Here is a 17,131-nt window from a genome sequence, read left to right as displayed (position 1 = left end):
CAGACTTGAATTGAGTTGTGATCTCTGGCACGCTCCATGAAACACTGGAGCTGCCGGCAGGTCACAAATTACAGGAGACCGATGGGAGTGACAGGGGAGTATATTACAGGGGACTTGTGCAGTGCACGGGCAAAAAAATAAATAAAAATGCAAGAGTGGTGCTTTAACCCCTTCACGACCTTGGACGGATCTATCCGTCAAGGATCGTGTCCCGTTAAGCCCTGCCTCCTGCCGCGGGCAGGCGGCGGTCGGCACACATCAGCTGTTTTCAACAGCTGACATGTGTGCCTGCGTGTTGCGAGTGGAATCGCTTCCACTCGCAACATTTAACCCCTTAAATCTCGCTGCCAAAGTCTGGCAGCGAGATCTATATGCGCGCAGCCATGTTTTTTACTTACCGCCGCCCCCACCGGAAGTCACGTGAGTGATCACGTGACGTTCGGTGGTTGCCATCGTAGCACAGGGTCATGTGATGACGCCTGCAGCTACGAAGTTTCACTTTCGTTTTTCCTCGGCACGGAGCAGAGGGAAACCGGAAGTGACTGAATCTGGTGTTTACAGCTATATAGCTGTGATCAGCAGATAGATAAGAGCGATCGGATTACTGATCGCTATAGCCCCCTAGGGGGACTAGTAAAATAAAAAAAAAAGTAAAAAAAAAGTTTTAAAAAATAAAAAAAACCCCAAAAAACCCAAAAGTTCAAATCACCCCCCTTTCACCCCATTGAAAATTAAAGGGTTAAAAAATAAATAAATATACACATATTTGGTATCGCCGCGTTCAGAAATGCCTGATCTATCAAAATATAAAACCAATTAATCTGATTGGTAAACTGCGTAGTGGCAAAAAAATTCCAAACGCCAAAATTACGTTTTTTGGTCGCCGCATGTTTTACGCAAAATGCAATAACAGGCGATCAAAACGTAGCATCTGCGCAAAAATGGTACCATTAGAAACATCAGCTCGAGACGCAAAAAATAAGCCGTCAATGAGCCATAGATCCCGAAAAATGAGAACGCTACGTGTTTCGGAAAATGGCGCAAAATGTACGCCACTTTTATTGGACAAACTTGTGAATTTTTTTTAACCCCTTTATACAAGTAAACCTATACATGTTTGGTGTCTACAAACTCGCACCGACCTCAGGCATCACACCCACACATCAGTTTTATCATATAATAAACACGGTGAATAAAACATCCCTAAAACTATTGTGCGATCACACTTTTTTTTGCTGTTTTCCAGTACAATATATGGTAAAACCTATGGTTTCATTTAAAAGTACAACTTGTCCCGCAAAAAACAAGCCCTCATATGGCAAGATTGACGGAATAATAAAAAAGTTACGGCTCTCGGAAGAGAAGGAGCAGAAAACAAAAACGGAAAGTGCCCGGGGGCTGAAGGGGTTAAAGGGTCATTCCCATCTTCAATATCCTATCCCAATATGTAGTAGGTGTAGTAGTAATAATAATATAAAAATAATAATAATAATAATAATAATAATAAAATATTAGGAAATACCTCCAATTAGAAATGTCGTATAGTTCTTCTGATATACTCATATCTCTTACCTCAACTCATGTGCAGGGCATTGCAGCTTTGGTATTTATGGTTACGACCATGAGCAACTTCATAACTGTCACTATATGAGTGGATGTACTTATGGATACATAAGCTGCAATGCCCTGCACATGAGGTAAGAGACCTAACTAATCAGGAGAACTATACTACATTTCTAATTGGAGGTATATGCTAATATTATTCAATCTACTACATATTGGAGATTGCAATAACCCTTTAAGGCTCCCATACACATTAGACTCAAAATTGGCGAGAAAACGAGGTTAAAATGCCATGCCGCCGAATGATAGAGTTGTTGATTATATGTGAATTCTTTTTTTATTCCGGTCTACACGTTTCGGAGAGCATCTCCTTCATCAGGACAAGAAGTAATCAATCTTCTTGTCCTGATGGAGACGACATTCTCCGAAACGTGTGGACCTGAATAAAATATAATTCATATATAATCAACAACTATTAATTGGCAGCAGCACGGCATTTTAACCCAGTCTTCTCTCCGGTGTTGAATTTTAACCCACGTGGAGCTGTGGCAGCCGACATCTCTCAGGCCTGTATTGGGGTTGTGACTGTCAAAACCTTTTAAAGTGAACCCCCTTTCCATTAATTTGTCTGATTTTATCTGGTAAGACCCTATCTGCACATTCTTTATCCCACCTCTACATACACATTAGACTAACATTGGTGGAACTTGCCAGTATCGGCGTTCGTGGCCGACAGTGTATGTGTATAAAATAAAAAATCTTTATTTTTATATAGCGCTAAGATATCCCGCAGCGCTTTACATACATCAGGAACACTGTCCCCATTGGGGCTCACAATCTAGAGTCCGTATCAGTATGTCTTTGGAGTGTGGGAGGAAACTGGAGACCCCAGAGGAAAGCCACGCAAAAACGGGGAGAACATACAAACTCCTTGCAGATGTCCTTGGTGGGATTCGAACCGAGGACCCCAGCGCTGCAAGGCTGCAGTGCTAACCATTGAGCCACCATGCCGCCCACTTCCCGACTCTCCCCCGACAGATGATTTCAGGGAATAGAAGGATCCAGAATGTCTGTTTTCCAACATCCGAACCTTTCTCTGGGATATGAGCTGCTGTTAGCGGAGGAAGTCAGTGTCTCTCTTAGGCCTGCGACACACATCCATGCCGCCGGTACGTGTTTGATACGTTTTTGCACGTACCGGCGGCATGGAGACACGTACACCAATGCTACCCTATGGTAGCAGGCACACACACGTAAAACCACACGGAATGTGTCCGTGTCAGTTTGTACATGTGTGCGTTTTCCAACACGCTGACATGTCCGTTTTTCTCCGGCAGCACGGGTGTCACATGACCCGCACCTGTACCACACGGATGTAGTGTGGATGCGGTCCCGTGTGACATGCGCCGGAGAAAACTCACGTGTCAGAGAAAGAAATAACAAATCTTTACTCACCTTCTCCAGCCCTCCTGTCTCTGCCGCTGCTGTCACTTGCTGCCGACCGCCGTCATTATTCATATTTAATATTCACTTTACTGCGGCCGTCAGCAGCGGGGAGTCGGTAGGACCGGAGACCGAAGATCAGCACCACGGACAGCAGCAAGGACCACGTGAGTATGCAAATTACCGGTTCTCATTGTGTTATCGCGCATAGCACACGGAGAACACACGTGGCCCGCACATACCAGAGACACGTACTTACCTACATGCAACACGCAGAGAAAATACTTATCTCGCGGCACGTGCATGATTTTCACGTGAGTGTGGCAGAGGTCTTCTAGAGAACACAGGAGAGCGGCCGGGCCAAGTATTCCTATGTATTGAGGACTCTATTAATCAAAATTTCCGTATAAAATCACCATTAAATGTCAATAAATATAAAAATAAACAAGGTTTAGATAAGCATCCGTAAGGATACAATAAATAAAGCAAATGATGATGAAGTTGATATTAAAATTAATATTTTTATTCAATGATTAAAATAAATATTTATTACAAATCCATAGAAGTACAAGGCAGGATAAAGTCCATAAATTATAGCAGCGGTTTACCAGGAAAATAAAGTGCTTAGTGCAAAGACCATTATTATTTAAATAAATATCTGTTTATCATGTATAACAAAGTACAAAATTAGATATCCAAGTGATATGGTATATATGACAGAGATATGGTATCATTATCCTATATATCAAAGAAATAAAGTGTACTAATTTGTAAAGGAAATTATATCTTCAACGTGGTCCGTAAATGATCCAAAGCATGCCGCTATGCCCCGACGTGCGTTTCAGCGATCCTTTCCTCAGGGGGTGCTTTCCTTTATTTATTGTATCCTTATGTATTGAGGACTCTGTAGAGAGAATTGTGGGACGACCACTACTTATGTTGCGTTATCAATCCCTTTCCCGGTCATTAGTGAGAAAGAGAGGGGTGCATGCATCCAAAAGCTTGGAGACTGAGCGAGAGCTCACTTGGAGTCACAGTCTTATAAAAGCGCAGCCGTGTCGTGGGTCCGTCAAGAAGTAAGAACGAGAAGAATAACCTTCCACAGATGTCAAGACCAGATATAGGTTGTATCCAGCACCCGGAGGGGGATAATGAAGATGAAGAGTGTGGTCAGCCAATTTGATGACGTCCTCGCGCTGACGGGACGAATGCAATTTCCAATGTATCAGGCTGACAATGACTTCACAATGTCTAAGGAAGGAAAGTAAAAGCAAAAAGTCAAAGCAGCTGTGGAAAGTTTTGATGAATGTATTTTAGGTCATTGTATATTTTTGCCTAATCCGTCCTTTCCCAATGACCTTAAAGCCTTGCAAACGGGTTTGGAAATGATGGGTTGGAGATGACCCCACAAAGGTTTTCTCCCCGTCTCTCCTTACTAATACAAACCTCCACCTTTGGCCATGCATGGCGGAGGCAGAATCAGATGTGTAGAGCCCCGGTGATGCCGTTCATCTTGGCTCAATCACACACGTAACCCATAGTCTTGTGTATTGATTTATTAATTGAGGCTAATTAGCTGCTCATGTAGCAGAGAGCTGTAAATATTTGTGGTAATCGCCTCGCTGCCTCCAACGTCTGCCAAAGCAACAATTCCAGTAAGTAATGAGGCCACATCAGATCAGTCGCCTCCTTGCTGAGGGCTGCTGGGTAACACATTTTCCTCCACGCTGTAGACTAAAAGGAACAAGGAGAAAATGGACTCGCGTGATACCAGATTGTACATTTGCTGAATATTGAGGCCTCCTTCACATGAATGTATATTTGGCCAGTGAAGTGTTTGAGAAAACGGTGTCGATCTTCGCAATTATCAGGAAATATAGAAGTGCATTATAGGGTTGTCCAGTGTGTTTTTCCACCCAGTCTGACATTGGCTTACAGAAACACTGCTGTATACGGGCAGCCGTCTGATTGTATACTAATATTACATAGTAGACCGTTTCCTACACTGTGTGAACTTGTCTCCTCTCTTCCTTTACATACAGTGGCTTAATGAAGAAAAAATAGTCCAGAGGCTGATTGAAATGATTCATCCCTCAAAGGATGATAATGTAAGTATATGTTCTTCTTGTACTTGTGCATCTCACAAATTAAAGGGGTTATCCGGGACTATCTTATTTTTGTGCCTAAGAACTAACTGGCAGGTAGTTGCAAACTACCTTCCTGTTTTGACCAGTGAAAGTCTATGCTGCCGCCGAAAACTCCTGCTGGGTATTCTTCCGCTGACGTCTTGTCCACAGAGCATCATCTTCTCTTCACTATGGTTTCTCCCAAAAAGCAATCCAGCAAGTTCTGTGCTTCCAGATGCCCTTCCCCTCCCTTCTAAACCCCACTATGTGCCTAAACAACATCTGGCATTTCTGTAAGGAGGAGAGGCTGCTTATTTTTTGTGGTCTAACAGGGCTGACATAAGGCTAATGAACAAGCTGGGTCTGCTTTCATGTTTTCAACATTTTTTGAATAAATCACTGGATTTTTTTTTTCATTTTTTCTTTGTCGCTCCTAATTGGGAGACCCAGACAATTGGGTGTATAGCTACTGCCTCCGGAGGCCACACAAAGCACTACACTTAAAAGTGTAAAGCCCCTCCCCTTCTGCCTATACACCCCCCGTGGGATCACGGGCTCCTCAGTTTTCATGCTTTGTGCGAAGGAGGTCAGACATCCATGCATAGCTCCACTGTTTAGTCAGCAGCAGCTGCTGACTATGTCGGATGGAAGAAAAGAGGGCCCATATAGGGCCCCCAGCATGCTCCCTTCTCACCCCACTTTTGTCGGCGGTGTTTGTTAAGGTTGAGGTACCCATTGCGGGTACGGAGGCTGGAGCCCACATGCGGCTTCCTTCCCCATCCCCCTTAGGGCTCTGGGTGAAGTGGGATTTTACCGGTCTCCAGGCACTGAGACCGTGCTCCATCCACAGCCCCTGGGGATTCTGCTGGATATGGAGCTGAGTATCGTCAGGGACAGGGCCCTGCTACGTCAAGGTACTCTGTGTCCCCGTACAGACCGCGCGCAGACACACTGCAGCATTGCTGGGTGTGTTAGTGCGCCGGGGACAACAGCGCTGCGCGCTTGTGCCATTACTAGCTACAGCTCTGCTGAGTGAGTCAATGTATTGGGAACTGCCGCGCCGGCCGCTGCTGTCAGTTCACGCTGCGGCGCGGCTGGGACTTGTGGTGCGCCGGGGACTTCCGCGCTGGCCGTGCATATATGACGGCCGCGCTTATTACTCGAGTCCCCGGCTTTTGCGGCCTAGTTTCGTTTCGTTCCCGCCCCCAGGCCTGCCAGTCAGGGGAAGGGCGGGACGCTGTACAGTACGTCAGCGCCGAGGGCTGGAGTCTACTTTACATACTCCAGCCCTCACACTGGGCACAGTGGGACGCCAGTTTCCCGCACTTTGTCTGAGGCACGCCCACGGTCCGCCCCTCTTCACAGAACGCCGGCAGCCATTCCTGTGTGCAGTCTGAGCTGGAGAGGGGAGACAAGTTCTGGGAGACCCAGACACGGGATTCTGGCGACCACACACCCGCGTTTGAGCGGGCGGTAAGCGGCACCTCTGGTGCTGACCCCACTAGTGCCGAAGTGTACATTTGTATTTTTATGCTTACATGCTATACATTGCACTGTACGGTCGCTGGTGATTTTTGGCTATATACCCTCCTAGATTGCTCAGAGGAGACAACAGCATGTCATCCGCAAAAAGCAAGGGTGCCAAGGCACAGGCTTTCTATGCTGCTTGTACCGCATGTGAGGCTACTCTACCTGCAGGTTCCACTGACCCCCATTGTGTGCAGTGCTCGGCCCCTGTGGCACTTGCTCGGCCGGGGCCTCTGCTAGAGGTGACCCAGGGAGAACCACCTGTGAATACTGTCCAGGTGACGGGGACGGAGTTTGCAGTTTTTGCTGATAGATTGTCTGTGACTATGACTAAAATTCTAGAAACTTTGCAGTCTAGACCAGTAACTCAGACCATGGGCACTGTTGAATCATTGCTCCCTGGTCCCCCTCAGTTGGAACAGCTCCGGGCTCCGGGGGTGTCCCATGCATCCCAGGGTGAAGGCTCTGACACGGACGACAGTCCCAGACAGCCTAAGCGAGCTCGCTATGAGCGGCCCTCGACTTCATCACACTGGTCAGGGTCCCAGCAGGAGGACTCTCTGTATGATGAAGCGGAGGTAGCTGATCAGGATTCTGATCCTGAGACCGCTCTCAATCTGGATACTCCTGATGGTGACGCCATAGTGAATGATCTTATAGCGTCCATCAATAGAATGTTGGATATTTCTCCCCCAGCTCCTCCAGTGGAGGAGTCAGCTTCACAGCAGGAGAAATTCCATTTCAGGTATCCCAAGCGTAAATTAAGTACTTTTCTGGACCACTCTGACTTTAGAGAGGCAGTCCAGAAAGACCACGCTTATCCAGATAAGCGTTTCTCCAAACGGCTTAAGGATACACGTTATCCCTTTCCCCCTGACGTGGTCAAGGGCTGGACCCAGTGTCCCAAGGTGGATCCTCCAATCTCCAGGCTTGCGGCTAGATCCATAGTTGCAGTGGAAGATGGGGCTGCACTTAAAGATGCCACTGACAGACAGATGGAGCTCTGGTTGAAATCCATCTATGAAGCTATCGGCGCGTCGTTTGCTCCAGCATTCGCAGCCGTATGGGCACTCCAAGCTATTTCAGCTGGTCTTACACAGATTGACACGGTCACACGTACATCTGTTCCGCAGGTGGCATCCTTAACCTCTCAAATGTCTGCATTTGCGTCTTACGCGATTAATGCTGTCCTGGACTCTACGAGCCGTACGGCAGTGGCGTCCGCCAACTCCGTGGTTTTACGCAGAGCCTTGTGGTTAAGGGAATGGAAGGCAGATTCTGCTTCCAAAAAGTGCTTAACCAGTTTGCCATTTTCTGGTGACCGGCTGTTTGGTGAGCGTTTGGATGAAATCATTAAACAGTCCAAGGGTAAGGATTCATCCTTACCTCAGCCCAGACAAAACAAACCCCAACAGAGGAGGGGACAGTCGGGGTTTCGGTCCTTTCGAGGCTCGGGCAGGTCCCAATTCTCCTCGTCCAAAAGGACTCAAAAGGATCAGAGGAGCTCAGATTCTTGGCGGGCTCAGTCACGCCCAAAAAAGACAGCCGGAAGACCCGCTACCAAGGCGGCTTCCTCATGACTTTCGGCCTCCTCTCTCCGCATCCTCGGTCGGTGGCAGGCTCTCCCGCTTTGGCGACATTTGGCTGCCACAGGTCAAAGACCATTGGGTGAGAGACATTCTGTCTCATGGGTACAGGATAGAGTTCAGTTCTCGTCCTCCAACTCGATTCTTCAGAACTTCTCCACCTCCCGACCGAGCCGATGCTCTTCTGCAAGCGGTGTGCACTCTAAAGGCAGAAGGAGTGGTGACCCCTGTTCCTCTTCAGGAGCAAGGTCACGGTTTTTACTCCAATTTGTTTGTGGTGCCAAAAAAGGACGGGTCTTTCCGTCCCGTTCTGGATTTAAAACTGCTCAACAAGCACGTGAAAACCAGGCGGTTCCGGATGGAATCCCTCCGCTCCGTCATCGCCTCAATGTCTCAAGGAGATTTCCTAGCATCAATAGACATCAAGGATGCTTATCTCCACGTGCCGATTGCTCCAGAGCACCAGCGTTTTCTACGCTTCGTTATAGGAGACGAACACCTTCAGTTCGTAGCTCTGCCTTTCGGGCTGGCGACAGCCCCACGGGTCTTCACCAAGGTCATGGCAGCAGTAGTAGCAGTCCTGCACTCTCAAGGTCACTCTGTGATCCCGTATTTGGACGATCTACTTGTCAAGGCACCCTCTCAAGAGGCATGCCAACACAGCCTGAACGTTGCGCTGGAGACTCTCCAGAGTTTCGGGTGGATCATCAACTTTTCAAAGTCAAATCTGACCCCGACCCAATCGCTAACATACCTTGGCATGGAGTTTCATACTCTCTCAGCGATAGTGAAGCTTCCGCTGGACAAACAGCGTTCACTACAGACAGGGGTGCAATCTCTCCTTCAAGGCCAGTCACACCCCTTGAGACGCCTCATGCACTTCCTAGGGAAGATGGTAGCAACAATGGAGGCAGTCCCTTTCGCGCAGTTTCATCTGCGTCCACTACAATGGGACATTCTCCGCCAATGGGACGGACGGTGGTTACGACAGACGCGAGTCTTTCAGGGTGGGGAGCAGTTTTTCTCCACCACAGGGCTCAAGGTACGTGGACTCAGCAAGAGTCCACCCTTCAGATCAATGTTCTGGAAATCAGAGCAGTGTATCTTGCCCTACAAGCCTTCCAGCAGTGGCTGGAAGGCAAGCAGATCCGAATTCAGTCGGACAACTCCACAGCGGTGGCATACATCAACCACCAAGGAGGAACACGCAGTCGGCAAGCCTTCCGGGAAGTCCGGCGGATTCTGACGTGGGTGGAAGACATGGCATCCACCATATCCGCAGTTCACATCCCAGGCGTGGAAAACTGGGAAGCAGACTTCCTCAGTCGCCAGGGTATGGACGCAGGGGAATGGTCTCTTCACCCGGACGTGTTTCAGGAGATCTGTCGCCGCTGGGGGATGCCGGACGTCGACCTAATGGCGTCCCGGCACAACAACAAGGTCCCGGCTTTCATGGCACGGTCTCACGATCACCGAGCTCTGGCGGCGGACGCCTTAGTTCAAGATTGGTCGCAGTTCCGGCTACCTTATGTGTTCCCACCTCTGGCACTGTTGCCCAGAGTGCTGCGCAAGATCAGGTCCGACTGCCGCCGCGCCATCCTCGTCGCTCCAGACTGGCCGAGGAGGTCGTGGTACCCGGATCTGTGGCACCTCACGGTAGGCCAACCGTGGGCACTACCAGACCGACCAGACTTGTTGTCCCAAGGGCCGTTTTTCCATCGGAATTCTGCGGCCCTGAACCTGACTGTGTGGCCATTGAGTCCTGGATCCTAGCGTCTTCAGGATTATCTCAAGAGGTCATTGCCACCATGAGACAGGCTAGAAAACCATCCTCCGCCAAGATCTACCACAGGACGTGGAAGATATTCTTATCTTGGTGCTCTGCTCAGGGAGTTTCTCCCTGGCCATTTGCATTGCCTACTCTTCTTTCCTTCCTGCAATCCGGTTTGGAAAAAGGTTTGTCGCTAGGCTCCCTTAAAGGACAAGTCTCAGCGCTATCTGTATTTTTTCAGAAACGCCTAGCACGACTTCCTCAGGTACGCACGTTCCTGCAAGGGGTTTGTCATATCGTCCCTCCTTACAAGCGGCCGTTAGAGCCCTGGGATCTGAACAGGGTTCTAATTGTTCTCCAGAAGCCGACTTTCGAGCCTATGAGGGATGTTTCCCTTTCTCGCCTTTCACAGAAAGTGGCCTTTCTAGTAGCGGTCACGTCTCTTCGGAGAGTGTCCGAGCTAGCAGCGCTGTCATGCAAATCTCCCTTCCTGGTGTTTCACCAGGACAAGGTGGTTCTGCGCCCGATTCCGGAGTTTCTCCCTAAGGTGGTATCCCCCTTTCATCTCAATCAGGATATCGTCTTACCTTCTTTGTGTCCTCATCCAGTTCATCAATGTGAAAAGGATTTGCATTTGTTGGATCTGGTGAGAGCACTCAGAATCTACATTTCCCGCACGGCGCCTCTGCGCCGCTCGGATGCACTCTTTGTCCTTGTCGCTGGTCAGCGTAAAGGGTCGCAAGCTTCCAAATCCACCCTGGCTCGGTGGATCAAGGAACCAATTCTTGAAGCCTACCGTTCTGCTGGGATTCCGGTTCCCTCAGGGCTGAAGGCCCATTCTACCAGAGCCGTGGGTGCGTCCTGGGCATTACGGCACCAGGCTATGGCTCAGCAGGTGTGCCAGGCGGCTACCTGGTCGAGTCTGCACACTTTTACCAAGCACTATCAGGTGCATACCTACGCTTCGGCGGACGCCAGCCTAGGTAGACAAGTCCTTCAGGCGGCGGTTGCCCACCTGTAGGAAAGGGCTGTTTTTACGGCCCTATCACGAGGTGTTATTTTACCCACCCAGGGACTGCTTTTGGACGTCCCAATTGTCTGGGTCTCCCAATTAGGAGCGACAAAGAAGAAGGGAATTTTGTTTACTTACCGTAAATTCCTTTTCTTCTAGCTCCAATTGGGAGACCCAGCACCCGCCCTGTTTTCTTAGGGATTTTTGTTTTTTCGGGTACACATGTTGTTCATGTTGAATGGTTTCAGTTCTCCGATGTTTCTTCGGATCAAATTTGTTTTTAAACCAGTTATTGGCTTTCCTCCTTCTTGCTCTTGCACTAAAACTGATGAGCCCGTGATCCCACGGGGGGTGTATAGGCAGAAGGGGAGGGGCTTTACACTTTTAAGTGTAGTGCTTTGTGTGGCCTCCGGAGGCAGTAGCTATACACCCAATTGTCTGGGTCTCCCAATTGGAGCTAGAAGAAAAGGAATTTACGGTAAGTAAACAAAATTCCCTTCTTTTTACTTATTTTACCAGATGCGTTTCTGCAGAAGCACGAGCTGGTCACAATCTATGGGCACTACAGAGTATGGGGGGGCACTACAGAGTATGGGGGGGCACTACAGAGTATGGGGGGGCACTACAGAGTATGGGGGGGCACTACAGAGTATGGGGGGGCACTACAGAGTATGATTTTCAGAAACTAGCAGCAATGGATTTTGCTGATTTAAAAGTGCAAAACACCAATGGAGTCAAAATCATTGCTACACCTACGGGTGTGATTTCCTAAATGGGTTCACTTGAGGGGGTTTCTGCTGGCACCTATTCTAAGAAAATCTGTGCTCCAAGAGCCACATAGCGCTCCAAACCAACATTTTATTTAAAAAAAAAAAGTGGGAAATTATAATTTACTTAGCTCAATGGTATACAATTCTTTGAATTACCTGAGTGAAAAAATGCTCACTACTTCCCTAGATAATTCCTCAAGAGATGTAGTTTCCAAAATAAGGTCTCATGTGGCAGGTTTCCACTGTTTCACCATGCCAGCGGCTTTGTGTAACATGGCGTCTGTGATCTATTCCAGCCAAAATAGCGCTATTTCCCTTTCCGAGCCCTGCCATGTGCCCAAAACATTTTCCATTACATATGAGGTATCGGTGTGCACAGAAGAAACTACACAACAAATTGTATGTCCTTTTTTTTTCTCCTGTTACCCTAGTGAAAATTAAAAATTGGGGGCAAAAAGCAACACAATTATGGGAAAAATGTATTTTTTTTTTTTCATTTTCACAGTTCAACATTATAAAATTCTGTGAGGCACCTTGGGGGTTCAATATGCTCGCCACACTTCTAGATAAATTCCTTGAGGGGCCTAGTTTCCAAAATGGGGTCCCTTGTGGGGGAGCTTCACTGTTTGAATAATAAGGGATTTTGTGCTTTTTTTAAAAAAATTTTTAAAAAGGGGTTTTGTGCTTTTTTTTTTTTTTAATTTTTTAATAAGGGGGATTTTGTGCTTTTTTTTGTATTAGTTATATTTTTTTAATAAGGAATTTTGGGAGCTCCACTGTTTAGGCACATCAGGGGGTCTCCAAACATGACATGGTGTCCGCTATCTATTACAGGCAATTTTGTGTTCAAAAAGTCATGGCGCTCCTTCCCTTCTGAGCCCCGCCATGCTCCCAAACAGTAGATTTCCCCCACATGTGGGGAATAGGATTAAATGCTGAGGTCCCGTCCCACAAAGGCTCGGCCCCGCTGCAGATGTCAATCAAAGTGCAGTGCATTTCTGCAACTTTGATTATAGATATTTCATCAACCAAGCGTCACATCTTTCTATAACAGGTCTGCCTGGATTCAGCATCTTAGTGCCAGTATGGTACTGCCTTTACCTCATATAGCAAAATCCTGGTAGTTGGTTCTCCAGGGGTTTTCCAGACTGAAATAATGATGGTCTATACTGGGAATATTTTTGGCTTCTTTCAGTTTACGCCTGCGCTTTGCATGTGTCATCTGAGTGACCTGATTCCTAGAATAAGTAGTATAATAGTAACGTCAGCCTCGGGCTGTAATGTATGGTGTAATTCAGGCCCGTACAAATGCTACACAGGATACAATTTATTTTTACCGGAGCCTTGAGGTATGCTTATACGGCTGCGTATGCACTGAATGAGAAGGAATGTGGAGGGAGCCTGAAGATATTTCTGTGGTCGTCTTAACTCTGTAGCGCCCTCTACAGGCTGTGCTCTGCAGGTACAGGTCGTCTTGTTTAATAAGACTTTATCATTTCAGCAACATTCCAACGCTTCCCAGTCACTCTGTGATATTATTCGGCTGAGCCGGGAGCAGATGATCCAGATTCAGGATAGTCCTGAACCCGACCAATTGCTGGCTACTCTGGAGAAGTAAGGCATGCGCTTTTACATTTATTATTATTATTATTATTATTATTATTATTATTATTATATAAACCTGTTTCATTGATTCATACAAACAACTGTTTTAAAACCAGATCCGAGCCTCTTGGCCGATCGACTCTTACACGTCCTATTCTCTATCATTATAGACTATTGGGATCTGTACAAAACAAATGAAACACTGGTGACTGACTTTGTATATCAGTTTTCCATTCGACTTTCACTGATTGAGTCAATCTAATATATAAAGCGGAGTGTGTGTGTGTGTGTCCGTGTGTGTGTCCGTGTGTGTGTCCGTGTGTGTGTCCGTGTGTGTGTCCGTGTGTGTGTCCGTGTGTGTGTCCGTGTGTGTCCGCTAAAGGAATCCGCACCGGCGCATAAACAATCACGAAATTTTCCACAGGCGCCTCATGTGACTCAGGGAACGTCATAGACTGGACGGGAAAATTTAACCCCGCGCTTTACAGTTACTCTCTAAAATTCTGCCTCCATTAATCTGAATGGAGCTGGGAGATACGGGCTATTAATAGCAACTGTCATGGTTGCAATAGGAACAAAATAAACTGTTAGTATAAGAAGCTTATGTGTGAGTGAGAGACAGAGACAGAGACAGCCCTGGAATGAGAGACAGCCCTGGAATGAGAGACAGCCCTGGAATGAGAGACAGCCCTGGAATGAGAGACAGCCCGAAACTCGAAGATGGATAGTTACTATCCCGGGCAACGCCCGGGTACTACAGCTAGTAGATAAATAAAACCTCACTCAACCTTTTCCATTTTTTCATAATGGGTGAGGGGGGAAAAAATGAAACACTGCTTGAATGACCCATGAGATAAAAAAAAAACAAAACCAGTCCATTAGTCACTGATGTAAAAACTGACATTGATGTGTGAATGTGGCTTAATCCATAACAATCAGCACAGAATTTTGGCCCTGAAAACACAGCTGTAAATGTCAGATATTCACAGCAGTACAACCTTCACAGATCTGTAGTTTATTGCTGTGTTACTGGAAGCAAATTCTAAAATGGATTATTTTTGCCATCTATTTTAAAAAGAATCTTCCTTTCTTTTTTTTTTTTTTTTTTTTTTTTACAGACAAGAGACTATTGAGCAGCTTCTCAGTAACATGTTTGATGGGGATCATAATGAGTCTGTGATTGTAAATGGCATCCAAGTACTTCTAACTTTATTGGAGCCGCGTAGGCCAAGGTAAGCGCCGTCATCAATTATGTCTCACACACAGAACCTTGCAGACGTTCTCTTTTAAACCGCCTTCAAATTAGACCCGCTGCAAAAATGTATCTTGCCTCTATGAGCATAGTCTACTCAGAAGTGATATTGGGTAGCGGCCATTTAGGCCCCTCCATATCCCTTCATACAGAATAATGGGCCCCCCATAGCCCTCCACACACAATTATAGGCCCAACATAGTCCTCCATACAGAATAATGGGTCCGACATACTCCTCCATACAGAATAATGGGCCTCACATAGCCCTCCATACAGAATAATGGACCCCACATAGTCCTCCATACAGAATAATGGGTCCGACATACTCCTCCATACAGAATAATGGGCCTCACATAGCCCTCCATACAGAATAATGGGCCTCACATAGTCCTCCATACAGAATAATGGGCCTCACATAGTCCTTCATACAGAATAATGGGTCCGACATAGTCCTCCATACAGAATAATGGGTCCGACATAGTCCTCCATACAGAATAATGGGTCCGACATAGTCCTCCATACAGAATAATGGGTCCGACATAGTCCTCCATACAGAATAATGGGTCCGACATATCCTCCATACAGAATAATGGGCCTCACATAGTCCTTCATACAGAATGGGCCTCACATAGTCCTTCATACAGAATAATGGGCCTCACATAGTCCTCCATACAGAATAATGGGTCCGACATAGTCCTCCATACAGAATAATGGGCCTCACATAGCCCTCCATACAGAATAATGGGTCCGACATAGTCCTCCATACAGAATAATGGGTCCGACATAGTTCTCCATACAGAATAATGGGTCCGACATAGTCCTCCATACAGAATAATGGGTCCGACATAGTCCTCCATACAGAATAATGGGTCCGACATAGTCCTCCATACAGAATAATGGGTCCGACTTATCCTCCATACAGAATAATGGGCCTCACATAGTCCTTCATACAGAATGGGCCTCACATAGTCCTTCATACAGAATAATGGGCCTCACATAGTCCTCCATACAGAATAATGGGTCCGACATAGTCCTCCATACAGAATAATGGGCCTCACATAGTCCTCCATACAGAATAATGGGCCCCACATAGTCCTCCATACAGAATAATGGGCCTCACATAGCCCTCCATACAGAATAATGGGCCTCACATAGCCCTCCATACAGAATAATGGGCCTCACATAGCCCTCCATACAGAATAATGGGCCTCACATAGCCCTCCATACAGAATACTGGGCCTCATAGTCCTCCATACAGAATAATGGGCCTCATAGCCCTCCATACAGAATAATGGGTCCGACATAGTCCACCATACAGAATAATGGGCTCCACATAGTCCTCCATACAGAATAATAGGCCCCACATAGCCCTCCATACAGAATAATGGGCCTCACATAGCCCTCCATACAGAATAATGGCCCCACATAGCCCTCCATACAGAATAATGGGCCCCACATAGCCCTCCATACAGAATAATGGGCCTCACACAGCCCTCCATACAGAATAATGGGCCCCACATAGCCCTCCATACAGAATAATGGGCCCCACATAGCCCTCCATACAGAATAATGGGCCCCACGTAGCCCTCCATACAGAATAATGGGCCCCACGTAGCCCTCCATACAGAATAATGGGCCCCACATAGCCCTCCATACAGAATAATGGGCCCCACATAGCCCTCCATACAGAATAATGGGCCCCACATAGCCCTCCATACAGAATAATGGGCCCCACATAGCCCTCCATACAGAATAATGGGCCCCACATAGCCCTCCATACAGAATAATGGGCCCCACATAGCCCTCCATACAGAATAATGGGCCTCACATAGTCCTCCATACAGAATAATGGGCCTCACATAGCCCTCCATACAGAATAATGGACCCCACATAGTCCTCCATACAGAATAATGGGCCTCACATAGTCCTCCATACAGAATAATGGGCCTCACATAGCCCTCCATACAGAATAATGGACCCCACATAGTCCTCCATACAGAATAATGGGCCTCACATAGTCCTCCATACAGAATAATGGGCCTCACATAGCCCTCCATACAGAATAATGGGCCCACATAGCCCTCCATACAGAATAATGGGCTCCACATAGTCCTCCATACAGAATAATGGGCCTCACATAGCCCTCCATACAGAATAATGGGCCTCACATAGCCCTCCATACAGAATAATGAGCCCCACATAGCCCTCCATGCAGAATAATGGGCCTCACATAGCCCTCCATGCAGAATAATGGGCTCCACATAGTCCTCCATACAGAATAATGGGCCTCACATAGCCCTCCATACAGAATAATGGGCCTCACATAGCCCTCCATACAGAATAATGGGCCCACATAGCCCTCCATACAGAATAATGGGCCCACATAGCCCTCCATACAGAATAATGGACCCCACATAGTCCTCCATACAGAATAATGGGCCTCACATAGCCCTCCATACAGAATAATGGGCTCCAC

At 47.1% G+C, this 17,131-nt stretch overlaps 1 protein-coding gene across 5 annotated transcripts in view; it reads left to right on the top strand.

Annotated features, from left to right (window-relative positions):
- Positions 1 to 17,131, top strand: part of PPP6R1 (protein phosphatase 6 regulatory subunit 1) — a 206,548-nt gene that overhangs the window by 57,884 nt on the left and 131,533 nt on the right. For all 5 annotated transcript variants that reach the window (XM_075328119.1, XM_075328120.1, XM_075328116.1 and 2 more), the window contains exons 5-7: positions 5,049 to 5,114; positions 13,300 to 13,412; positions 14,522 to 14,635. In XM_075328119.1, coding sequence (XP_075184234.1) covers positions 5,049 to 5,114; positions 13,300 to 13,412; positions 14,522 to 14,635 — 293 coding nt within the window. The remainder of the gene's footprint in view (positions 1 to 5,048; positions 5,115 to 13,299; positions 13,413 to 14,521; positions 14,636 to 17,131) is intronic.

Source organism: Anomaloglossus baeobatrachus, chromosome 11, assembly GCF_048569485.1.
Source record: "Anomaloglossus baeobatrachus isolate aAnoBae1 chromosome 11, aAnoBae1.hap1, whole genome shotgun sequence".
Lineage (NCBI taxonomy): Eukaryota > Metazoa > Chordata > Amphibia > Anura > Aromobatidae > Anomaloglossus > Anomaloglossus baeobatrachus.
The sequence above is the reverse complement of the archived record's forward strand: the minus strand, read 5'-3'. Positions and strand labels throughout refer to the sequence as shown.